This window comes from Heptranchias perlo, chromosome 5 (genome assembly GCF_035084215.1).
Source record: "Heptranchias perlo isolate sHepPer1 chromosome 5, sHepPer1.hap1, whole genome shotgun sequence".
Lineage (NCBI taxonomy): Eukaryota > Metazoa > Chordata > Chondrichthyes > Hexanchiformes > Hexanchidae > Heptranchias > Heptranchias perlo.
In genome coordinates this window covers 82,312,800-82,338,775 of record NC_090329.1, presented here as the reverse complement: position 1 = coordinate 82,338,775, position 25,976 = coordinate 82,312,800, and the positions used below count along the sequence as shown (strand labels likewise).

The window sequence follows — 25,976 nt, the reverse complement described above, 5'->3', positions numbered from 1 at the left end:
TTTTCAAGTATGTATCCAATCAGAGTAATGTTAAGATTGAGATTCATGATCAAAACTAGACGTTCTGCAAACCCATTTACTCTGTGGAGATGTGTTTAATTTTTTAAGTGAGGTACATTTTAAAAGTTAAACTAAACCCCCCAAAAAAATGAGTGAATGTCACTGGAATTCAGGCTTGCTTTTATTCACCCTGGTGGTCAAACAGTGAACACTCCAAAGTTTTTCCTTGTTCCTCGGGGTATCCAGCTCTCAGCTGACTGAATCATGTGATTTCTTGTTCCTGTTTCCCTTTAAAAGCCGCAAAAAAAAGTGTTGAGAAGTGGAACGGGTCTATTTCGGGTTGCTTATGGCGTGGACCAAGTACCAACTGTGCCTGGCAGCGATGATGCTCATTACAGGGTCCATTAACACACTGTCGGCCAAGTAAGTAGGAATTGGATCACTTTAGAAGCGGCCGGTGCCGCTTTCGGGAGTTTGAGCGCTGCAGGTTGTTTCATTGATCGGAGCGCTCTCTCTCTCTCTCTCTCTCTGTTTAAACAGATCATCCCTCCACATCCTCCAGGATTTACCATTCGCACCCGGAGATTGCTTGTAAATCTTCTAATCCTGTTTCCGTTTGTAATCCGCCAGTGCAATAGTTCCTAATCTCATTTATTCAAGATCGCATTTAGAAGTGGAATTTCACTTTAGCCCTCGGTGGGGAAGCGAAACGGAACAGACTAAATTGAGTTGTTGGCATTTAAACAAAACTGAAAGTGTCGTGATGGATCCCATTGTGGGATTGCACTCATCATTTTCATCCCAAATGAAATCGCCACATGCAGCTAACGGGAAGAACTGCGAATCCCAGGCAGTCCTTGCAGCGCACTGCATCAACAGGAAGCACAGGGTCAGGAGTTAAAGGGGGTGAACTCATTGAATATACTCTTGTTGTTGTTCTGCTCTATATTAAATGGAGTCTGCAGCAGAGAAACAGACCTTTTGGTCAAACTCGTCTGTGCTCCACAGGAGCCTCCTGCCTCCCTACTTCAGCAAACCCTTCTATTCCTTTCCCCCTTGTGTGCTTAAATGCATCTATGCTATTTGCCTCAACTACTCCTTGTGGTAGTGTGTTTTACTCTTGAGTAAAGAACGTTCTTGTGAATTCTCTGATTTATTGGTGACCTTTGTTAATTGTAACTTTCAAAAGGGAATTGGATAAATAATTGGGGTGGATTTACAGGGCTATGGGGGATGAGCAGGGGAATTGGACTAATTGAATAGCTCTTTCAAAGAGCTGGCACAAGCATGATGGACTGAATGGCCTCCTCCTGTGCTGTACCTACTATGACTCCTCTTGTTTTGGACTCCAAGTGGAAACATTTTCTCTGTCTACCCTACTGTTATCTTAAAGACTTTTCTTTGGTTACCCCCAGCTTTCTCTTCTGAAGAGGAGCCCCAGCCTGTTTAGTCTTTCCTGATGGGTATATCATCCTTTGAATTGTTTTTGTACCTTTTGCCAATGCCTCTATCCTTTTTTAATAATATGGAGACCAGAACTGTGGTCTGAACTAGATTCTATATATGTTTAGCATAACCTTCTGAGCTTTTCAATTCTATCCCTCTAGAAATGAACCCCTCTGCTTGGTTTGCCTTTTTAATGGCCATATTAACCTGTTACTTTCAATAATTTGTGTATCTGTATCCTGAGATCCATTTGCTCCTCCACCCAATTTAGACTTATTGGCCAAGCAATGTGTGGCCTCCTTATCCTTCCTACCAAAATGCACCACCTCACATTTACTGATTCACTTGCTAATTATATGCCCATTCTGCAAGTTTATTAATGTTGTCTTGCCTTTTGATGCATTCTTCCTTTCTATTAACTACATTTTTTTTCTTCTCCTCCCCCTCACCAATTTGGTGTCTGCAAATTTTAAAATTATACATCTGATTTTGAAATTGCACTTAGTGACATTTACTCCATTTAAGTTGAGAAACTGGATCATCTTTATGATTTATGCCATGGTCAAAAGAAATGCAGGCTCATGCTTAAATAGATTGCCATCTGTATGGTACTTGCTGATCATAACTATCCCTTTCCCAATGTTTGTAGCATGCTGTGGTGAACCTTTTGGAAACATTGTACTGTTTCCTTCTGGACAGAAGGATTGGGACAAGAGATCACCTGCCCACTTCAAAAGCATAGCAGCAGATTCCATCAGCACTGATGGAAACCATATTGGTACAGGCCCTGCAAGTCTATACTTTTCTAGAGGTTTTTTTCTGCCTGGTAATTGGGGTGGCAATCATTTCAACTGGCTTTCTGCATTTAAAACAATGCACCTGAATTCAATATTGTGATTGGGCCTTTCCTATAATGTACTTGTTGAGACCCCATGTAGCTAATTTAAATTAAGGTAGTTGTGCAGGTGCCCTGAATTGAGTGTTATTATGCTACTAGGGAGTGCTGGACTTGCTTCTGACTGCCTGTTGGATTTAGATCCCCTGGGATTTTTTTCCTGCACCCACTGGGAGTTTCTTGAGTGCAAGTACAGGATTCTTGATGGGCAATCCTTTGCTTATTGTAATGGAGAGGGTGAAGGAAAGGAGAATGGACCCTTGAGAATCCCTTGTACAGTCAACATGGGTTCCCTGTGAAACTCCTCCCCACCCTCAAAGTGCACACTTTCAAGCTGGTACCTATTGTGCAACATCAGAACTTGTTCCTTTGTGGCTATGCAAATCTTTATCATCTGAAATAAGTGCACCCTTTCCTAATGACTAATCTTTATGAATAACTGCAATTATATGCATCCTTTCACTTTTTTTATGTAACAAACTACAAAGTGAACACAAGCCATCTTGTTCTTTCCCCTGGGTGTCTACATGTACCCTGCTTTATTCTAGTGCTTTGTCCATGTGGAGGGCAGTATCAAGGGGTTGGCCATTTGCTCATGAAATTTTGTTCCTGGGAATGAACTGCTGGCTGCACCTTTTGGAGCTTGTGCCTGGGGAGTCTGGTGTTGCCTTGTACACCATTGGTCAGTTGCTTGGCATATGCTGTTGTACTGAGAAACAGCAGCCTCAAGCAAGCCATTTCCATTCCACTGGCCCTTGCTTCAGTGTCCCCACTGACCAGTGGGGTAGCTGCTTTTTTATTCATACATGAGATGTGGGTGTTGCTGGTAAGGCCAGCATTTATTGCCCATCCCTAATTGCCCTTGAAGGTGGTGGTGAGCTGCCTTGAACTGCTACAGTGTGTGGTGAAGGTTCTCACAATGCTGTTAGGGAGTTCCAGGATTTTGACCCAGTGACTATGAAGGAATGGTGCTATAATTTCCAAGTTGGGATGGTGAGACTTGGAGGGGAATGTGCAAGTGGGTGTGGTGTTCCCATGTGCCTGCTGCCTTTGTCCTTCTAGGTGGTGGAGGTTGTGGGTTTGGAAGGTGGTGTCAAAGAAGCCTTGGTGAGTTGCTGCAATGCATCCTGTAGATGGTACACACTGCAGCCATGGAGCACTGGTGGTGAAGGGAGTGAATGTTTTGGGGAGGTGGATGGGGTGCCAATCAAGTGGGCTGCTTTGTCCTGGATGGTGTCGAGCTTCTTGAGTGTTGGGGCTGCACTCATCTGGGCAAGTGGAGAGTATTCCATCACACTCCTGACTTGTGCCTTGTAGATGGTGGAAAGGCTTTGGGGAGTCAGGAGGTGAGTCACTCGCCGCAGAATACCCAGCCTCTGACTTGGTCTTGTAGCCACAGTATTTATGTGGCTGGTCCAATTAAGTTTCTGGTCAATGGTGACCCCCAAGATGTTGGTTTGGGGTGGGGGGGGAATTTGGTGATGTCATTGAATGTCAAGGGGAGGTGGTTAGACTCTCTTGTTGGAGATGGTCATTGCCTGGTACTTGTCTGTGAATGTTACTTGCCACTCATCAGCCCAAGCCTGGATGTTGTCCAGGTCTTACTGCATGCGGGCATGGACTAGTTCATTATCTGAGGGGTTGCGAATGGAACTGAACACTGTACAATTATCAGTAAACATCCCCATTTCTGACCTTATGATGGAGGGAAGGTCATTGATGAAGCAGCTGAAGATGGTTGGGCCTAGGACACTGCCCTGAGGAACTCCTGCAGCAATGTGCTGGGGCTGAGATGATTGGTCTCCAACAACCACTACCATCTTCCTTTGTGCTAGGTATGATGCCAACCACTGGAGAGTTTTCCCCCTAATTCCCATTGACTTCAATTTTACTCGGGCTCCTTGGTGCCACACTGTCAAATGCTCCCCTTGATGTCACACTCTCTCCTCACCTTTGGAATTCAGCACTTTTTTTTGTCCATGTTTGATCCAAGGCTGTAATGAGGCCTAGAGCTGAGCGGTCCTGGTGGAACCCAAACTGAGCATCGGTGAGTAAGTGCTGCTTGATGGAAGGTGTCATCAACACCTTCATCACTTTGCTGATTGAGAGTAGATTGATGGGGTGGTAATTGGCCAGATTGGATTTGTCTTGCTTTTTGTGGACAGGACATACCTGGGCAATTTTCAGTCCTGTGATAGCCTGCACTTGGGGGGGGGGGGGGGGCAAGGTTCTGGAAGCTGGAATACAGGGTACAATCTAATCTGTCCCTACTGCCACTGGGCTGTAGTTTGTGCTTTGGGAGAAGGTACCAACTGTATCTTGGATGAGGCTCCCCCTCCCCATTCAAGATTCCAATGTAGCTATTGCATGCACAATTGAAGCTGCAAATGATTACCTTGCATCCTCTGAGCTAATGTAGGTGTGATGTTAATTTGAGCATCCTTTTTAGGTAGGTACCCATCTGATCAAGGTCCCATGACTCTGAAGCCATGGGCACCTTTTTTAAAACCTATCCTCTACTGAAAAGGTAGCACATCCTCCCCCATTCCCGATTCCCTTATGATCTGTGATCACCTGGTGCCACATAAGTATGAACACCATGCACCTATAACAAAGTTGATCATTCCACTATCCTGGCAAACTGATGAGGACCCCTTAAACTATGAGCCCTCCATAGTGGACAAGTTCCCTGTGACAATGTTGTTCACATCTGCTTGACCACAATGATTTTGGCCAACCTTGGAAATGTATGCAGGATCAGCAAGTCACATGTTGCTAATAATATAGCACCTGTCCTGCACCATTACATGAGATGAAAATTGGGCACTCATCGATTTACAAGTATGTTAATTAAAATCCAAGTGCTTTTTAAAATCTGACTTAGATTTTTGTTTTGGCAAGAAGGGTGTCACACTATAACAAGTAAGCATTGTGGGGCTTGTGTATAATTAGAATCATAGAAGTTTACAACATGGAAACAGGCCCTTCGGCCCAACATGTCCATGTCGCCCCGTTTATACCACTAAGCTAGTCCCAATTGCCTGCACTTGGCCTATACCCATCTTACCCATGTAACTGTCCAAATGCTTTATAGAATCATACAATTGTAGAGAAACCTGTGGACTGATCTCACTCTTGTTTCTTAAACATAACATGAATAAAGTTAACATTACTTATCAAAGTAAAACACCAACAGAATTCTGAATTATATCAATTTGTAAGAGCAGTGCATATGTTAAATTATTTTTCAGCATTCCAGCTGAAACACTACTAAGCTCATTACAAGCAGATTTAAGGACTGTGGTTAGTCTTGTGCTGGAAATCTGCCTTAAGTGCTTAGCCTCACTACTTTCCAAAAAGCAAATTTAAGGAAGGCAGCTTGATTAATGACTGTGTAGTTGAGATGACCTGGGAAAACTAATTACTGTAGACTGGTTAGAAATTTGCAATTTTGCCACTTTTGAAAGCAATTGTATAAATTTTTAATTATTGATTGCAGATGGTTTAACCACCTGCCAGTCCAAAGGTCCCAATTTGCTCAAGTCTTAGAGAAGCCAATCAGGTTGTCTGAGGCAGTTTTTTGAGTTCTACACAGTAGAAATTGCTTGCAACAGAAAATCATGAGACTTTATAATCATGTACAAGCTTTTTTTTCTTCACTAAAACCAGGTTAATGAAGATGCAGTGTTACCTATTAGAGACCCACTGATGTGGTCCAAGAGCATTCCTAATTGTTTGGCTGTGTTTTGGTTATTTGGATGCCAGGACTGTCCAAAGTGCATTAAAGTTCCTGGAAATAGTTCATATATTTGTGTGCATCAGGACAGTTTGGCACAGCAATCACAGGTGTTTGATCACAGTTCCAGGATGAGGAAAGGAACTTTTGGGGCTGACTTCATGCCCAAGCACCAACCATCCCTCCCCCACTACCACCTCTCGAGGCAAAAAAAAGCAAATAATTCAGGCATTCTCTCTCCACATGGGTGTCAGGTGTATTTTTAAATAATTAGGGACACCCCAAGAGGTCCCAGGTTCATGTATTATTTTCCAGAATCACTTACTTTTTTTATGCACCATGATGAACTTGTTTTTCAGAAATCCATCAAGCACCTTCTTGGACTGTAAGGATTCAGTCCCCACTACCTCTACCAACAACTTGCATTTTTATAGTTAGACATCTGTTTACAGATGGGTTATCAAACAAAATTTGTCACCAAGCCATATAGAGATATTAGGACAAGTGACAACTTGGTCAGAATAGGTTTCAAGGAGCATCTTGGAGAGGGGTGGGAGGGAATTCCAGAACTTGGAGCCTGGCAGCTGATGATACAGCTGCCAATGGTCACTTGATAGAAATCAGGTATGTGCAAGAGGCCAGAATTGGGAGCAGATCTGGAGGAGATTAGAGGTGGGGGGGGGGGGAGAAATCCATGGAGGGATTTGAAATCTAGGATGAGCATTTTAAATTGGGTGCTGCCAGACTGGGTGCCAATATAGGTTGTGTGCACAGGGGTGATGGGTGAATGAAACTTGGTGCAGGTTAGGATACAGGCAGCAGTGTTGGATGACCTGAAGTTTACATAAGGTGGGAAGCTGGCCAAGAGAGCATTTATATATTCTGCCCTAATATGCACTTGCCTGCCTGCATTGAAAGACATTTGCTTGTCTTAGGCCCACTTCCCCAGTCTATTCAAATTCATTTGCATTCTATTTCCCTCTTCTAGGTTACTGACTTTTGGTGTCGACTGCAAATTTAGTTACTGTGCTGCCTATGTCTTACTCTTGTGGATCCTTATATCACCTGAACCCTGGGCACCTCACTGCTTTTAGACTGCACTGGGAAGCAACTCTATTTAATGTGCTTAATCCATCTTCCCATTTCACCTGCAATACCACAAGACCTAACTTTCTTGTAGCACTTTTTTTATCAAAAACCTTTTGAAATTGAGCTAGATGTCGAGCAAATATCCTGGGTTCACCATCTGTGAATTCTAAATCTTCACTTATAGCATCTCATGATTTCCATTAACTTCTCCACCAGAGGTTACATTCAGTCATCTATAATTCCTAGGATTTGACTTTAATTCCTCCTTTTTGAAAAGGGACCACATGCTTCCTTCACCTAACTAATGGTTAAAGGCAACAACAAAGTACTGTTGAATAAGATAAACCCAGTTTAATAATTTGCATATAAGTAGTAATGACTCTGGCTACAGCAACTTCATTAAGTAGCTTTGTTTTTTCTGCATTTGTTAATGTACTAGCACACTTTTGTTCGAATCATAGGTTACTGCACAGAAGGCCGCCATTCGGCTCATCGAGTCCGTGCTGGCTCTATGCCAGAGCAATCCAGCTAGTCCCACTCCCCTATCTCCGTAACCCTGCAATTTTTTTCCTTTCAAGTACTTATCCAATTCCCTTTTTTTGGAAGGCCATGATTGAATCTGCCTCCACCACCCCCTTGGGCAGTGCATTCCAGATCCTAACCACTCACTGTAAATAAAAAAGTAGTTTTCCTCGTGATCTTTGGTTCTTTTGCCAATCAGCTTTAAATCTATGCCCTCTAGTTTTTGACCCTTCTGCCAATGGGAATAGTTTCACTCTATCTACTGTCTAAACCCTTCATGATTTTGAATACCTCTAGCAAATCTCTTTGCAACCTTCTGTTCCAAGGAGCACAATCCCAGCTTCTCCAGTCTATCCATGTAACTAAAGTCCCTCATCCCTGGAATCATTCTAGTAAATCTCTTCTGCACCATCTCTAAGGCTTTCACATCTTCCTAAAGTGCGATGCCCAGAACTGGACACATACTCTAGTTGTGGCTGAACCAATCTTTAATAAAGATTCATCGTAACTTCCATACTTTTGTGCTCTATTTATTTATAAAGCCCAGGATCCTGTGTGCTTTTTAACCACACTCAACCTGCCCTGCCAACAACAATTTGTGTACATATACCCCAGATCTGTTCCTTTTACCCCTTTTAGAATTGTGCCCTTTAGCTTATATTACCTCTCCTCATTCTTACTACTGAAATGCATCACCTCACATTTTTGTTAAATTTCATCTGCCATGTGTCTGCCCATGCCACCAGCCTGTCTATATCCTCTAAGTCTATTACTATCCTCACTGTACACTACCTTCCAAATTGTCATCTGCAAATTTTGAAATTGTACCCTGTACATCCAAGACATTAATTTATATCAAAAAGCAGTGGTCCCAGCACCAACCCCTGGGGAACACCACTGTACACTTCCCTCCAGCCCAAGTAACAACCATTCACCACTACTGTTTCCTGTCACTTAGCCAAATTTGTATCCATGTTGCTACTGCCCCCTTTATTCCATGGCTGCAATCTTGACAAGCCTACCGTACTGCACTTTATCAAATGCCTTTTGAAAGTCCATATACACCACATCAACTGCATTGCCCTCATCTACCCTGTTACCTCATCAAAAAACTCATTCAAGTTAGTTAAACATGATTTGCCTTTAACATTTGCACTGGCTTTCCCTAATCAAGTGACTATTAATTCTGTCCCAGATTATTGTTTCTAAGTTTCCCCATCACCAAGGTTAAACTGACTAGCCTGTAGTTGCTCAGTTTATCCTTATACCCTTTTTGAATAAGGGTAACATTTGCAATTCTCCAGGCCTCTGATACTGCCCCATATCTACAGATGTTTGGGAGATTATGGCCAGTACCTCCTAATTTTCACCCTTCCCTCAGCAACCTAGGATGCATCCCACCTGGACCAGGTGACTTATCTACTTTAAGTATAGCTAGCCTTTCTAGTAACTCCATCAATTTTTACTGTTGCTGGATAATATCTTCTAAAATGATATTGCATTTGTTCCTTTTTGTGACCTATTTTCAGTAATGCACTAGGGAGTCCACTGGAGCAGGTTGACCAGACAAAAATTTGACACATACTGCTATACAGGAAAGAGAAGCTCATAAACAATGATTGTCTTGAATACTATGTTTTGATATAAATTTTCAAGGAAGGGAAAAAGAGGTGCTAAGTGATGTTGGCCTGAATGACTTAATTACAATCCTGTTTCTTTGGATTTCTTGACTAATTACCAGTTTACTGACTATGAATATCTAGTCAGTATATATTGTGACCTGTTTAATGTGTTGCATTGAAATTGTGGAACTATTGAAGTATTTGGTCAGAGCACTTGCTGCAAACTGGATGAGCTGTAAGGTACATGGTGTAAGCCTTTCATATTGAAGATTGTATCCAATCTTCCTTCACCAGATAACTAATGCAGATCTGATCCATATCATTAAGTTGGGAAATTCAGAAAGCTTTTTGTGCAACAAACAAGTGCAGTGCACTCAAGATGACCCACTGGAGAACTTTAAGAATCATCTGCACATAGAATGGCAGGGCTTCAATGGGTTGTGAAGTCTAGGGAGACCAGATGCCAATTTAGGCAACTGCTTTGATGAAGATTTTTCTCATGTCAGCAAACATTGTCTTGCCCTCCCTGTGGCTCAGCATATCCATTGCCCCTCCCATTCCCTCTGACATTTGGCTTCCTACACTTTGAACCAACAACTGATGGGATGAATGGCAATTGTGGCCGATTTATAAAGTGGCTAAATTATCTTGGGAGCCAGGTAATCTTCAATGTGCCTTTTTTAAAAAAAAAGTAAACTCTAGTGAAATCATAAGTTTGTGTAGTCAAACTATTCTCAGGACACTGGGAGTAAGAGGAAGGAGGAAACTCTCATTTCTACTCATGGAGCAGCTAAATTGAATAAAATTCCTAGTCCAGTCCCTTCCATGGAATATCAACTTAGTGTCACACTTCACACTCCACTGCCAAATCTCAAACCCTGCTTTTCTGTGTGCACATAATCCTTGTGGATTATCACTACACTCAGTTTTGAAGAGCCACATGCACTATCCACCACCCTAATTAAGATTCACTTAATCCTCATCCACAAGTGAGGGAATGGAACACCTACTAATGTGGGCAATCTTGAAGCCCAGTAAAATCACCCACTGAAATTCTGCCCACATACTGTCTCATCTCAAGCCTTGCTTTTCTATGTCCTTGAATGTGTTGTCTCCCATGTTTGTTTGAATGTTTCCACCCTGCCACAGCACTGAAACCAAAATCATAAATTACCATTGTGCATTATCCCTCCTTGACTGAGCCTGTGACACAGTTGACCACACCATTGTCCTTCAATGCCTCTCCTCCATTTTCAAGCTGAGTGGGATTGCCCTTTCATGAGTTCACTCTTACCAATTTGAACATAGCCAGAACATCTCCAGCAATAGCTGCTTTGCCCACCCTTAAGGTTACCTCAGGAATCCCCTAGGGACCTATCTGGCCACTTCCTCATCTATATGCTGCCCTTTTGAGATGCATGCAGACAAGGGGTCAGCTTGCAAATGTATGCTGACTATATCCAGTTCTACCTTTCCACCACCTCTTTCAACCCCCTCCACTGCCACTTTGTTGTCAAGTGGTTGACATCCAGTCTTGGATGAGCCACTGTCTTCCAGTTAAATGGGAATCACTGGACCCCCTTCCTCAGCTATTGTTTCAGGCTGAACAAGCCTCTTTGCATCTATTTGACCCTGAACTGAGCAACCCATTGCCTTTCCATTGCAGATCTAATTCTAATTCCATAATGTCACCATTCACTGCCATTACCTTAGCCCATCTGCTGCTGAAAGCCTGTCACCTCCAGGCATGACCCTTCCAACATTCTTCTGGCAACTCATCCCAAACTCTGCTGCTGATATCTTCCATGTGTATTTTTAAAAAAAACTTTTGCAACAGCTTTATCAACTTGCTTGCCTACCTTTTTTAAAAATTGTGTATCTGAAACCCTAACTTAACAATTTTGTGTATTTCCTTTCCCTATTCTTGCAAAATGTTCACTTTGTATTTCTCTAACTTTCATCAAACCTTTGTCCTCCCAAAGTTGCTTAGTCATAAGTTAATACTCCTATATTTTGGGTAAAATGGAAAAAGATTAAATTTTCTGGGGATGGGGAATTGCCCCTGAAATCTCATGCCTTCAGCACTCCATCCTTAAATGGCAGTGTTCTCCCAACCCCATGGCTATAAAGTTGATGGTGTATTAGATTATGACAAGCCCCTGTCTTGTACTTTCATTTGAGCTCCTAGTTTTGTCATGTCTATATTCAAGGTTGTTAACTTGTCTGCTGCTGTTCAGCTTTTGCTAGTTTTATAGGTTGGCATATATGCTCTTTCAGCCTTTTTGTAGTCATTAAGTACTGAGATCTGTTCAATCACACAACAAATAGAATTAAATTCACAGAATTTAGTTTTAAGAAGCTTTGATATGTATGCAAACCATGGATAGTGAGATTCAACAGCTACTTCGTTAATGATTCATACATTTTCAGCACAATTTGTATTCAGATTAGCACTAAAAAAGGTTACTTATCTTTTAATGCACATCAGAGTTGGAATAATCAAGGGACATGATACACTACAAGGTCATGGAAGTGGCAGGAGAGGTGCAAAAGATACTGTAAAAAGTAACTGATACAGAAATCTTGTTGAAGCAGGTACTAAGAGCATAAGACTGCTGGACAAGCTGACTGTACCCTTTGCATTTCTCTTCTGGATACAAGGGGATCTGACCCCCTTCAGCTGGATGCTTGTTGGCTTCTGGTGACTGGTTAGCTGGCTATGCTCCAGCTACTGTTTTCTGACTTCCTTCAATCTCTCCTCCTCTTTTCCTTCTCCTCTTCTTCCCCCACCCCCCCCCCCCCCCCCCCCCAAACCCACAGTATTACTTATTCAAGTGCTTCCCTTTTTAAAACCTAAAAATTGCTGCTGTTTAACTTTTTTCCTAAGTGCTCAATGCATATTTGAATCTTATTAGCCACAAACTGAATAGACTTGCTGCAGAATTTGCTTGAGCTTGCCACAGCAATTGGCATTTGAGATGCCTTAGGATTCTAGGGATCTTGGTTGTAGTACATTTTTATTGCCAGCTACTTAATGAAGTTGTTTGTGTAATACTAGTCTCTGGACTGTAGAAATCACCTGTTCGTGAGCAGTTTCTACAGCCAGTTAACTTCAAAACTATTTGTGTATGAGGAAGCCTCGTGGTATTAAAGTGGCTGATGATTCTACTTTAGTGACTGCAGAAGTTCTTTGCAGTCAGTTAACTTCAAAACCACTTTGTATGTGGAAGCTGTCACTTTTTTTAAAGCTGCTGATGGCAGCTCTACCTTAGTGGACAGAAGTTCTGTGCAAGTCAAGAATTGCAGAACTGGTTTGTATTTTTGATGGGGATGGAATGAGGTGACATTTTAAACAAGGCCAAAAAAACTGACTATTATAACTATCATAAGGGATTGATTTTTTTGGTAAGTGATCAACACGTGACATTTTAATAGGCTTCCACAAAGGCTGGAATTGAAGATTGATAATGCAAGAGTATAGTTAATGAATTAGCATTGACTTCACATGCCTTTTTTTACAGTAATAACGAAACTGCACCTCAGCAGAAGACAGCTAAGGCAGAAGTGAAACTGTTAACATGTTAGAAGCACTAATCAAGCAGTTAGCTGCATCTTGTGGTGGGTTTTTGTTTCATGATTTCTACTTTTACTGTTCTCTAGGTCCATGTGTTTGCCACACTGACTACCAGTGACCTGCAGTATCTTTCAAATCACACAATGGGCAGTACTAAACAAGTGTTCATGACTTCAGTAGCTAATTCAGTAAAAGATTTCCCCCTGCTGATTTTTTTTTTTGCCCCTAAGTACAACCATAGCCCCAGGAACCAGCAGTTTCTCCAGTAAAAAGATCACCAAACTGAAGGAAGAGCTTGAATGCAGATGAGTTTGACTCATTTATTATGACTGCTGAGCAACAGTTTCTCTTCAGGGTTGATAGTTCCTTTGTGCTTGACAAAGGAACTAACAACTGCAGCATACAGACTACTCAAATCTGCTGTATCTAACTTTTGTGGCTGTAGAATTTTCCAGTAGTAAATTGCAAGCTGTTCCTTGGTAATTGTACCACAATGATTAAGTAGAACTCAAACAACCTGGCACTTGGAGATAATGCCAAATTGATCAAATCACCAAACAAAATTGCACCTACAATGTTAAACCTGGGAGTGATTCAAGGTCTAATGACCTGAAGAGAATTCTCTTTGCATAAGATGATTCCTCCTGAAATGAACAAAAGATGTTTGTTGATGGGCCTCTGACCTGTGAGCACACTTTTTAAAAAAAAACTTTTATAGTGTGCTGTTGAGACTGATGTAGAACCACACTTCAGGTACCTCAATGAGTTGAGCATTGGACCCACTAGAATCATAGAATGGTTACAGCACAAAAGGAGGCCATTCAGCCCATCAAGCCTGTGCCAGCTTTTTTATAAGATCAGTCCAGTTAGTTTTTTTCCCTGTAGCCCTGCAGGTTTTTTCCCCTTCAAGTATTTATCCAATTCCTTTTTTGAAAGCCACAATTGAATCCATTCCACCCTTTCATGCAGCACATTCCACTTATGAGCCCAAGCTTGGATGTTGTCCAGGTCTTGCAGCATGCAGGCTCAGACTGCTTCATTATTTGAGGGGTTGCAAATGGAACTGAACACTGCCATCAGCGAACATCCCCCATTTCTGATCTTTGATGGAGGGAAGGTCATTGATGAAGCAGCTGAAGATGTTTGGGCTGAGGAACTCCTGCAGCAATGTCCTGGGGTTAAGATGATTGGCCTCAAACAACCACTACCATCTTCCTTTGTGCTAGGTATGACTCCAGCCACTGGAGAGTTTTCCCCCTGATTCCCATTGACTTCAATTTTACTAGGGCTCCTTGGTGCCACACTCTGTCAAATGCTGCCTTGATGTCAAGGGCAGTCACTCATCGCACCTCTGGAATTCAGCTCTTTTGTCCATGTTTGGACCAAGGCTATAATGAGGTCTGGAGCCGAGTGGTCCTGGCAGAACCCAAACTGAGCATTGAGTATGTGCTGCTTGATAGCACGGTTGATGACACCGTCCATCACTTTGCTGATTGATAGTAGACTGATGGGGTGGTAATTGGCCAGATTGGATTTGTCCTTTTTATGTACAGGACAGCTCTGTGCAATTTTCCACATTGTCGGGTAGATGCCAGTGTTGTAGCTGTACTGGAGCCGCTTGGCTAGAGGCACAGCTAGTTCTAGAGCACAAGTCTCCAGCACTACAGCCAGGATGTTGTCGGGGCCCATAGCCTTTGCTGTATCCAATGCACTCGGCCGTTTCTCGATCACGTGGAGTGGATTGAATTGGCTGAAGACTGGCTGCTGTGATGGTGGGGCTATCAGGAGGAGGCCAAGATGGATCATCCACTCGGCACTTCTAGCTGAAGATAGTTGCAAACGCTTCAGCCTTGTCTTTTGCACTCATGTGCTGGACTCTATCATTGAGGATGGGGATGTTTACAGAACCTCCTCCTCCCGTTAGTTGTTTAATTGTCCACCATTCACGACTGGATGTGGCAGGCCTGCAGAGCTTTGATCTGATCTGTTTGTGGAATTGCTTAGCTCTGTCTATAGCATGTTGCTTCTGCTGTTTAGCATGTATGTAGTCCTGAGTTGCAGCTTCACCAGGTTGGCACCTCCATTTTTAGGTATGCCTGGTACTGTTCCTGGCATGCTCTTCTACACTCCTCTGAACCATGGCTTGATGGTAATGGTAGAGTGAAGAATATGCCAGACCATGAGGTTATGGATTGTGCTGGAATACAATGCTGCTGGCCCACAGCACCTCATGGATGCCCAGTTTTGAGCTGCTAGATCTGTTCTAAATCTATCCCATTTAACACACTGGATGGTATCCTTAGTGTGAAGATGGGATGTACTCTCCATGAGGACTGTGCAGTGATCACTCTTTAAGTGCCTTGGGACATTTGCCTATGTTAAAGCACTGTAATGCAGCTTGTTGATCCAGATTGAGACTACACTAAATAATAAACCTGTTTGAAGTGAGTTTTTTGTTTTATACTTTCATTTGTGTAAACAAAACCACTTGTTTGTTTGGAGCTTGAGTCTTGATCTCATACTTTGCTTCCTGGAGTCATGTGGTGACACATGATGCATTCCAGTAGCTCATACAATCTAGTTATCCATGGCTTCATTTTGCTAGAAAAAGTACACATCATGGGGAGATTAAGTTTACTTATGATGGTAGCTGGTGAAACTGAGAAAATACATAGTGTAACAACATATGTGATGCTATATAATCACCAGTCAGGTGAGTGAGTGACTAAGGGGATAATCTCTGAAAGCTTGTGATTTTAAAATAAAATTGTTGGACTATAACCTGGTGTTGTAAGATTCCTTACATTTGTCCACCCCAGTCCATCACTGGCATCTCTACATCACATCTAAATCAAACCAGAGCAAGCATGTCATTGTTTAACACTCCGTCTTGAAAGATGTAGCAGTGTGATTTCCTGATTTAACTGCTAATCAGCAATACATGACTGAGACAGAACTATGATGTAATTAAGTCAGCTGCCTGGCTTTGGTTTGACTGTGGGAGTGTAGGATGACTACACTTTGCTTGCTAGCCAGCATATGCTGACATTGTGCTACCCAACTAGAAGAACCAGTTTAAACTGCAATGATTTCACCTGACTCCTACATATAGAAGAATCTCTGGCTCCTATAAAAATACTCTGGGGAATCTTTTATCTTGCATGGATGTCTTTTTTTCTACAATATTAATGTAGAAAATTAAATTTAAGCTTGAGAAACCAATAATATATTGGAACTTACAATCTTTATAATTAAAATTCTTGTGCATAGCATGTCCAGTGGCAGCATGTCCATATGGCAAGCAACTGTGGTTGGTTCAAAGCCACTTTTCTAAAGTTGCCAATTCAATTTCTGACTAAATGTGAAAAATGCCAATCAAAATTGCTGAAACTTCCTCAGACTGTTTTCTACCACTTTTTTCCCCTTCACTTGGGTCCATGTACACTGATGAAAAATAACACTTATTGCATAGCAAAGCTATACCATACAGGGGGGGGTGGGGTGGAAATTTAGTTTCAAGTTAGAAATGCCTGCAATATAGGCTTGCCCTTTTTTGTCTGGAGTTTGTTTTTTGAAATTTCACCTTGTTCTTGGGTGCTGGGGATTGCCAGCTACCAGAGAAATTGAGTGTATAAAATTAATCATGGGAGTTGTAAGTTTTGCCCTGCTCCTATGCAATATCCTGAATTCAAGACCCATTTATGATGTAAAAAGCCAGCAAATGGCTGGGAGGTGGTTTGCACAATAACCCAAGATCAATTTCACCCACTTGTACCCTCTTTAGAGTATAAGAGCCTACTGGTTGTGCTACTGAACTAACAACTCAAGTCTCATGGAAAGTTGTGAAATTGAATTCAATAAAATCTGGTAATTGTAGCCTTGCACCAGAAAGTGACCATGAAAGCTGCCATAAGAATCCAACTGCTTTGCTGATCCCCTTCAAGAAAGGAACCTGCCACCCCTACCCAGTTTGGCTTTTATGTAAATCCAGTTTCTCACTGGCTTTTAATGCCCTTGCATAGAGATGGGTAAAAAAAATGCTGCCATGCTAGCATTTCCCACATCCCAAGAATTATTTTTTTAAAAATCATTAGAATGTTACCTTTTTGGTTTTCAGATGGGAATAGAAGGAAATCCTGCAGAGCCCATAACCTCTACCAAGTGGGCAAAGCTCTATGCAAGGAATGCACATTTGTCTTTCAATTCTATTCCCAGCCTCTTTTTTTGTTATATGGAATAGAATATGTAGCAAATGTTTGTAGAAACACAGAACTGGTGGAGAAAGTAACTTTGACCAAGAATGTTTTATTAACATTTCCCAGGTGGGCTGATGGGTTCAGTGCTAAAGGTTGCCATGGATCACCGATACACCAGTTCAATCATCCCTTCCTTCAGGTGAGTGTGCACTAGCTGGAGTGATGCAAAATATTTTCTGTGGGGGTATTCCAGATTGTCTGCTGCAACTTCAACAGAAGGTCTGCAAAAACAATGGCAAACAGGAGATTAGATAGTAAGAACAAGTTATTCTCTGCTGGAATAAATTGTGCTAATTTCAAGCCAAGTGTTTTTCTGTCATCTTTGACATTTTGTTTTTGCAGGTGGTGCCTTTTTATCCCAAGTGAGCTGAGCTGCCTAAGCCACTGAAACCCTTATCCCACCCGTGCCCTGTAGACTCTTTTCTCCATGCCATTCTTGCTGGTCCTCCCCCACCCCCCTGCCATTAACTCCAAATTATTCAAAACTCAATTACCTGCATTCTGTCCACTTGCCCAGCACACCTGTCTCCACTGACTTAGTGGATTCCTGTCTCCTAATGAACTGAATTTAAAATGCTTGCCTTCAAATCCCTCCATGGCCTTGCCCCACCCTATCTCTAAAATTTCCTCCCAGCTTCATCCCTTCCATCACCATTTGATCATCCAATTCTACCCTCCACCAGCCCCCCTTTTCACTCCACCAATTAGCAGCAGTGCATTCAGCCACTGGAACCTCACCACCTCCCTTTTTTGTTTTAAATTTAAAAACACCCATCTTTCAAAATCCATCCTTTTCAACCAAGTTTTGTCACCACCCTTTTTTATGCCTGGTCTTCTTAATTAACTGTTTTCTCTGCCATGTAAAGCATTTTGTTTGATGGGCCCTCAGTTAACATCTCATCTGCAAGACAATGCCTCTGGCAGTGCAGCACTCACTCCAGTGTAGTACTGAGGATCAGCCTAGAGTGCTCAAGTACCTGAAGTGAGGCTCGAATCAATGACCTTCTGATTCTATAAGGCAAAAGTGCTATCATTGAGCTAAGATTGATGCCTAGTGAGAAAGTATGGAGCAGCATTGTGCTTGATTGGAGCTTTTGACATTTCATGCCTCCATCCTCAACTGGAGGAGGATCTATGAAATAAGAGCATGAAGGTCAATTTTGCTGAGCTATGAAAAATACCATGTCACATCTAATGTTTCTCTAAGTTTTTTGTTTTGTCTCTTGCAGGCAGTGGGAATGTTCCTTGGGGAAGTCTCCTGTTTGGCTGTATTCTACATAATTTTATGTCATGATCGACAAAAACCAGAACCCCAAATGACTTCAAGGAAGTTCAACTCTTTCATTTTTCTACCACCTGCTCTGTGTGACATGACTGCCACCAGCATCATGTACATTGGTAAGAATAACTGACTGCTAGTATTTGAAGGAGACCAATGTAAACCCAAATTATATTCTTAAAAAGGAAATCCATAGATTTTAAAACTAGTCACTTTTTTAAAACAGTAAAGAAATTTCAAGGGTGCCATTTTATTTGGGGCTCTTAATGGAGGCATTTTGTGCAAGCCACCCAATTTCTAAACAATTAGAAATGTATCAATTTCTGGCCAGCAGTAGAATATTATCTGACTTTCTGTAACTTAAGCCACCCAATTTGCACCTCTGCTGTGTTGATATGGGGTTAATCCACTACAATAAGAATTTCATCTCTGCTACACATTCTTGTCCAGTAATTCAGGTGTATTGTTTTAGTTCAAAGTTCACCTTCCGAGCCATCACAGCTGAATCTAACCCTGGCCACTCCCAGCATCTATACATGAGTTGTTGGATAGCAATTCCAGTTATCTTTATCTACTAAACACTCTCCCACCCCAAACCTGTGGCTACTGAAACCACCATTAGCTATTTACTGCCCCAACTGAGATTGACTAAATGCTCAGATCAAGAATTGAACTGAGCCTTTTCTGGTTTTGTATGACTGGGCAAATGCACCATGTGCTATGGTATTTGTCAATGAGCTGCCATTGGCACAAAGCAATAACTTGAGAAAAATATGATTACTTAAAACCACAAAGCAAACCAATAGTTCAACTGTCTACAGATCACAAGACTAAGAACAAATAACTGGTGAATTGAAGGCATAAACTGATGTGCATTGGGTGCATCAGAGCTGGTATAGCAATGAAATGACTGCTGGAGTTTAAGATGGACAGCAGTATAATCTTTTTGTTCTTGCAAGATGCAGGAAGACTCCTTCTTTGTTTCATAATTGTTGCAACATCCTTATTAATCTGTCTCTTAAATTTCAAAATCCTGCAGATAACTAGCAAGGGTGGAAAAACTAAGATCCCAATTTGGTCATATAGGGTAACTTGAAGCCTAATATTAGTGTCTAGGGAGCAAGGTTTTGAATTTTTAGAATGCAACAATTTCTAGAATATATTGCACTTTAAATAAATCTAGTCTGTTTTAACCTTGTCACCATGCATGCCACTTTTATCTAGTGCTCACTCATCAGGTTTTTGTAATCAAAAACCAGCAGTGGAAATTGCTGCCCTCCCTGAACCCCACAAATGCAATGACACTAGATGGTTTCTGTGCTGCTAAGGTCAACAGCAAATGAAGGCTAACCAATGTATAAGTACAGTAAACATAAAATATCTTTCTCATTCTGACCAGTGGGCTTGGTTACTGTTGAAGACTGTAGTTATCTCAGTCATTGCAGTTCTTGAGTGGGATGGAGCTCATGAAGCAGCTGGATCATGGTCCTGGTATTTCAGTGGGAATCATGGAGTGGTCAGTCAGTTAATGGTTTGGGCTACCTGAGCACATTGCTTCTGAACATTTTTCCTTTTTTTAAATAAAAGTTCTCATGTTCTGAGCAGTGTACAAAATAGATAAGTGTAAATTATTTACAATTCAGCAGGTATCTAATGTGTGAATTCTGTTATGGTCAGTATAGAGGGGGAAAATATCAAGTAATATGTGGGTAGATGGCTTTTTGACCTAGTGTCCACATTGGCTGGGGAAAATCAGTGGGGATTCAAGCTGCTTGTGTTCCATGGAGGTTCCCCTTGAGTTGTCATGGCTATACCAGCAACTTAGCTATGACCAGTCCATGCCTTGTCATAGGTCTGTATTTTTCATCCAAGTTTCCATCACTGGATTGTGTAAGCTTATTTTGAAGTTGTTAGTCTGCTTTAGCTCACATTTCAGCTTGGTGCGTATGTTGCCAGTCTGGCCCATATATTGAGACTCTTGTATCTGTAAATTATGTATCCCTTTTTTATTTTCAGCTTTAAACTTGACCAGTGCATCTAGTTTTCAGATGCTACGTGGAGCTGTGGTCGTCTTCACTGGCCTGCTCTCTGTTGCCTTCTTAGGCCGCCGTTTAATACCTAGCCAGTGGTTTGGGATTTTCCTTACCATCTGTGGGCTTGTGGTAGTGGGACTTGCAGACTTTGTCAATGGAAATCATGACCAAGGGCACCACATATCTCAGATTGTAACAGGTAATGAAGCATCTTTACTATTCAGTCTAACCCTGTGGGTAGATCAGTGTTTAACACATCCCCTATTCATTTCTGTGTGATGGATACAGTTTAGGGCTACTTGAATTCCTGTAGGCTCAGTTATGAGTAGAAGGGGTAAACCTTTAGCTAAGCTATTTGTCTATCAAATCTGCCACTGGTTTAAGAAGCTTATTTATTGGTCACTCCACATTTGAGTTAATTGAATGTTTACATAAAGTAATTATTTTTCCCATATTGTGTACTGCTAATCAGCCTCTAACATTTTGGGTTGGACTATTGTAAGGAACATCTAAAATCTAAACCTTTGTTTTTTGGAAGCAGTGTTAGTAGTCCATCCACTCACCAGGATAATAATCAAAACAGTGATCAATAGAGTTCAGGAGAAATATATTCAGAGCAAGAACAAACTAGCCAATGAAACACCATGGACAAATAGAGATAAAGGTAAAATTAAAACAAAGAAAAAGGCATACTCTAGGAGTTGCATTTAAGGGGAAGCTAGATAAGCACATAAAGGAGACAGGAATAGAAGGGTAGCCTGATAAGCCTCCTCCCTCCCTACTTCATCTAACCTTATGTGGAGCATAGACCAGTTGGGCCAAATGGCCTGTTTCTGTGCTGTAGTTTTGATGTAACTCTGATCAATCCTGATCACCTTGTGTCACGGTTGATAAAAGTCCTATTATGAGCAGAAATCCAATTCCCATAAATTTTATTTTTCCAGTGTTCAGTATGTTGAATGTTTATCTCATCTAACTCTCTAATAGCCCTTCGGTAAAACTAAATGCTTTAATTTAGGGTACATTTACAGTAGACCAGAATCCTGCCTGAATTTTTTTAAAGCTGGAAATTGAAATGTTTGTTTACAAGGGGGACAGATTAATCTCAACCTACTGACCTTAAATTTAAAGGTTGAGAGCAGTGTCTGGGAGGTCCAACAGACCACCTGAACACTTTGCAAACCAATTGGGCACTGCACTGGATTTGCACTGCATGACATGTCTAACAGAAGTGGTGAGATTACTGCCTCCAGGGTTCTTGCTTCACTTTGACCTTGGAGTCAGGATGGCCCTTGATGCTGGATTTGCACTAGTTCTACTGTGCATTGATCTCTAACCTGCACCCTAGTTACAGGAAGAGATCTAGTTGCAAAATACAAACTATTTCAAATTGATCAATTGTTTCATAATTAGTATTACACATCTCTGCTGTTGGTGTTTTCTCCTTGACTTTTCTTGCACTGTTTGTGGTTTGGGACAGCCTGGAAGCAGGCCACCTTGTGTAAAACTCCTATTGTATATCATGCTGTTCAATTGCACTGATATTTCTGAATGGCTGAGATCAGTGTTCCCCTTTCATGATGTCACAACTTCAGAATGTTGATTATTGCAGATGTTTTATGCAAAGTGCTTTGCTCCCAGACTGCCTGTAGCCAGAATTTAGCAAAGTAATGAATGAAAGCCATTGGAATTTCCTTATTAAAGGATATTAATGAGCCTATTTACCTTTTTCAATAGGCATTCACCTATGAAACATTGTGCATGGTTTGATTTTGGTGGTGTAAGAGGCAAAAGTTTGTGCTGAGTCAGCCTCCAGGGATGAGCCCCAGACTTTTTTGGTATTTCTGCAGTCTCATGTTGCACTGAAATGTGCTGCTCCACAAAAGACACTCTCTGGAATCAGACCATAATTACTCTTGGATAGGGTAAACTCAATTGAGATTTATTTTTACTCTGCCTCCACTAACACTTTGACCAGCAGTATTTGAAACTCTGTCTGATCACTTTGACCTGGACAGTCACAGCTCTAATCCTGCCTGGACAAGAGGCTGAAAGATATACCTCTAACACCTTCAGCATGCGAAACAAGGACCAATCCTCACCCAGATTGGAATTTTGTGGCCATAGTTTTTAAATTGGGTTCTTGTCTCCATGGACCAGTGCTGGACTTATAACTAATAAGCTGGGGGAGAAGTAATATGCAGGAAAAGCCTAATCATGACATGTTATCATGGGTCTCAGACACTTTTGTAGTAACTGCATTTTCTTTTAGGGATACTGTCAAAGACAAACAAGTGACAGTCACTTGGGTTTTCCATTTTAATCTCTAACTTTTTCTACCTAGGAGACCTCCTCATTATCATAGCACAGATCATTGTTGCTATTCAGATGGTGCTGGAAGAAAAATTTGTTTCTAAACATGATGTACACCCACTTCGAGCTGTGGGAACAGAGGGTATGTTCCATTTGAGGCCAAGGTTTTTTACTTCAGTGGCAAAAATGAACTTTTTATAACTAGTGGTGGGGGAAAAACCCTAAACTAAACTTAAACTGACATCCTTGCATGATAATACATCACAAAGCATTATCTAACTTTCATTTGTCACATTGTGGTGAAATTTTTGAGGAGGAATGTCTGGCTAAATGACAAGTCAGTTTGGGACTTCTATAAATAACATGACTGGGAATATGTTGGAGTGCAATAACCATTGTGGATCAGATGACTAAGCTACACTATCATGGACTCTAGCCCAAATCATTTTAATCCCTTAATGGAAAGCTATAGATAAATACTCCATTTCCCCCAAGGAATCCAGGAAAAGTCACACATCCCTCTTGCCTTCGCACATCTCTACTCTATCTGTAGACTAGTTAAAACAAGAAAACTGCACAAGAAGCAGGAAGGTTTTGCACTTCAGTAAATGCTGTGTTCTAGAATTATTTGCATACTAAATTTCACATATCATGTTTCTGGCAATAGTCCTGCTTTCTTGTATCTGGCATTGGCCTCATGTGCACACAATCTCCAAACAGTATCTGTTGCTGTACCAGTGTACACTTCCCACTCCTTTATCTGACCTCAGACTGGAAATTTGGTTCCACTGTGTAAACTTGAGGGTTTTTCTTTACCACAGTAGTGTTATGCAACAATCCAATGTTTTTCCAAGTGCAGCTTTGACACCCATGTTGCATTCAAATAACTAACTTTAATTTACATGTCAAAGAACTTTGTCTTCCTTTTTGTCCCAAACCCCATTCCATACATCTTGCATGAACAACCAGTTCTTCTATCAGAACTGAAGTATGGCACATGACTTAAACACTGGTTCTGTAGTTTAGATAACAGTACTAGCACCCAACAGTGACAATACCAATCTTAAGTTCTTCTAGAAATGGAGTCTAGTTCATATACTAGGACAAAGGATAATCAACTTGTTTCCAGGCCTATAAGTTTGCAAGATACTTGGATGAGAGCCTATTCAGCACATCTTATTCATCCAGGAACATCTTGCACTTTCTCATTGCTGTGTTTAGTTGTTTCTAAAATGATTTTCATCTCCACCACTTTGCCTCGACATCTGTTCCAAATGTTGATCACTGATATCAAGCAATACTTTGGCACAACTGTACTTGACTAATTTGGAACTTGTTTCCCCTGGTCTGATCATAACTCATTTGGGGGTTTCTCTAGAGAAAAAAGGAAATGGTGAGAAGGCAGATGGTCCAGGGCCAAGATCTATACTTTAATGTGAACACCAATAATTCAGCACCCCTTCAGAACTGCACTGCAGGCATCCTTTGGATAAGATATTAAACAGGGGTATAGTCTGACTGTTTAAGTGGATGTTGGTCACTATTCAAGGAGGAGTGGAGACTTCTTTTGACTTAGTCAGCATTCTTCCCTCAACCAACACCAAAAAATACACATAACTAGTCATTATCTCCATTGCTGTTTTGTGGGGCACTTAATTGACCAATGCCATTTTTTTGCCTACTAAAAAAAAGGTTGGTTTGTTAAGTGTAATGGTCACTTTCCTGTTGCTAAAAGTTTACATGGAAGGGATGATTTTCTACTTTGGTACTTCAGTGTGCACACACTGAAGGCATATCAAAAACAGTAGATTTCATCTATGGAAACTGTCAAATACTTTTGACTTGATCAATGGGAGTGTTGGGTGCCAAAATAGACTAGATGAGCAAAAATTTTTAGTATACACCAGTCTTGAACTATTAGTGTAGCATTTTTTTAGTAAACATGATTGATATACTTGGAAATTAGAATCAGTGGGAATTCAAAAAAAATCCATATACAAACTTGTCACCTGCTCTTGCATTTGTTGATCTGTATTAACACTCATGTCTGCTAAGGTTACTTATTGCAAGATGCTAAACCTTCCTATCCATTTTGTAGTAATTATTTTTTCTCTTTAGGATTTTTTGGATTCACCATCCTAACTCTGCTGTTGATTCCAATGTACTATATCCCTGTGGGCCAATTCAGTGGCAACCCCAAAGGTGTCCTTGAAGATGCACTTGATGCTTTCTGTCAAATAGGGATAGAACCATTAATCTTTCTGGCCCTCTTGGGAAACATCTTGAGTATTGCATTCTTCAACTTTGCTGGTATTAGTGTCACAAAGGAAATCAGTGCAACCACACGGATGGTTCTGGACAGTCTGCGGACCTTAGTCATCTGGATAGTGAGCCTTGCAGTAGGTTGGGAGCAATTCCATGGTCTCCAGATCCTAGGCTTTGTCATCCTGCTGATGGGTGCAGTGCTCTACAACGGGTTCCATAAGCCACTCCTATTGAAGATTCCCTGGTGCCGGGAGCGTATTGAAGATTCCGAAAGGGAACAATTATTGTCTGACAACAAAGACTCCATAAATGTTAGCACATGAAACTGTACTGGATTAAAGTTCTCAATTTATAAGAGTTTGTGTGGATAATGTCTTGCTTCTAAACAATGATTAGGAAGATATTGCCTTATTGAAATCAGATAGCTTTCACTAACATTTTTTCCAACTGAGAAGGAAAAAGCAGGTGCTTATAGAAACATGAGTGCAATTTAGTGCTTGTAGATTACAATATATTGCATTATAATCATGCCTATGTAACAGTGAATTGGATTAGAGGGCTTTTTTCTTACTGGAACCATGAGCCAGACAGGCGCAGTGCACTGAAGATGTGCTGTGAAAGAGCTGTCAAACGTTTCTGGCTTGGGCCAATTGCATAGCCCAAGTGTGCTGGGATTGGGAGGTGGGGGTGGAAATGGGAATGTACCTTGAGGCTGCATGCCTAGCTACCATAATTAGGGCCTTCTGGCTTCAGTTACTATAGAGCAGCAGCCAGAAGGCTCAAAGATTGCAATGGGGATGGAAGGAGAATGAACAGTTCTTGTGTTCCATTGTTCCAGGTGCTCTTGGGAAACCCCTCCAGTCTGTTCAGGGCCCTAATGCACACCACAGTACCAGCTTTTTGTGCCATAACAGAGGAGAGCTCCAATCATACCATGAAGTGAGGC

At 41.4% G+C, this 25,976-nt stretch overlaps 1 protein-coding gene across 1 annotated transcript; it reads left to right on the top strand.

Annotated features, from left to right (window-relative positions):
* The first annotated feature begins 271 nt into the window (after positions 1 to 271).
* On the top strand, positions 272 to 25,387 carry slc35f6 (solute carrier family 35 member F6). Its single transcript, XM_067984748.1, has 6 exons — positions 272 to 423; positions 17,207 to 17,279; positions 18,370 to 18,538; positions 20,436 to 20,651; positions 22,797 to 22,907; positions 24,884 to 25,387. Exons 1-6 carry the CDS (start codon positions 347 to 349, stop codon positions 25,351 to 25,353), a joined length of 1,116 nt encoding a protein of 371 aa, XP_067840849.1. The 5' UTR covers positions 272 to 346; the 3' UTR covers positions 25,354 to 25,387.
* Positions 25,388 to 25,976: the final 589 nt, after the last annotated feature.

Bases quoted from the DNA above. Each gene is read 5' to 3' on its own strand.
- slc35f6 (XM_067984748.1), top strand. From the start codon at position 347: ATGGCGTGGACCAAGTACCAACTGTGCCTGGCAGCGATGATGCTCATT. The intron at 17,280-18,369 runs GTGAGTGTGCAC...TGTCTCTTGCAG, and splicing joins TCAATCATCCCTTCCTTCAG to GCAGTGGGAATGTTCCTTGG. The intron at 22,908-24,883 runs GTATGTTCCATT...TTTTCTCTTTAG, and splicing joins TCGAGCTGTGGGAACAGAGG to GATTTTTTGGATTCACCATC.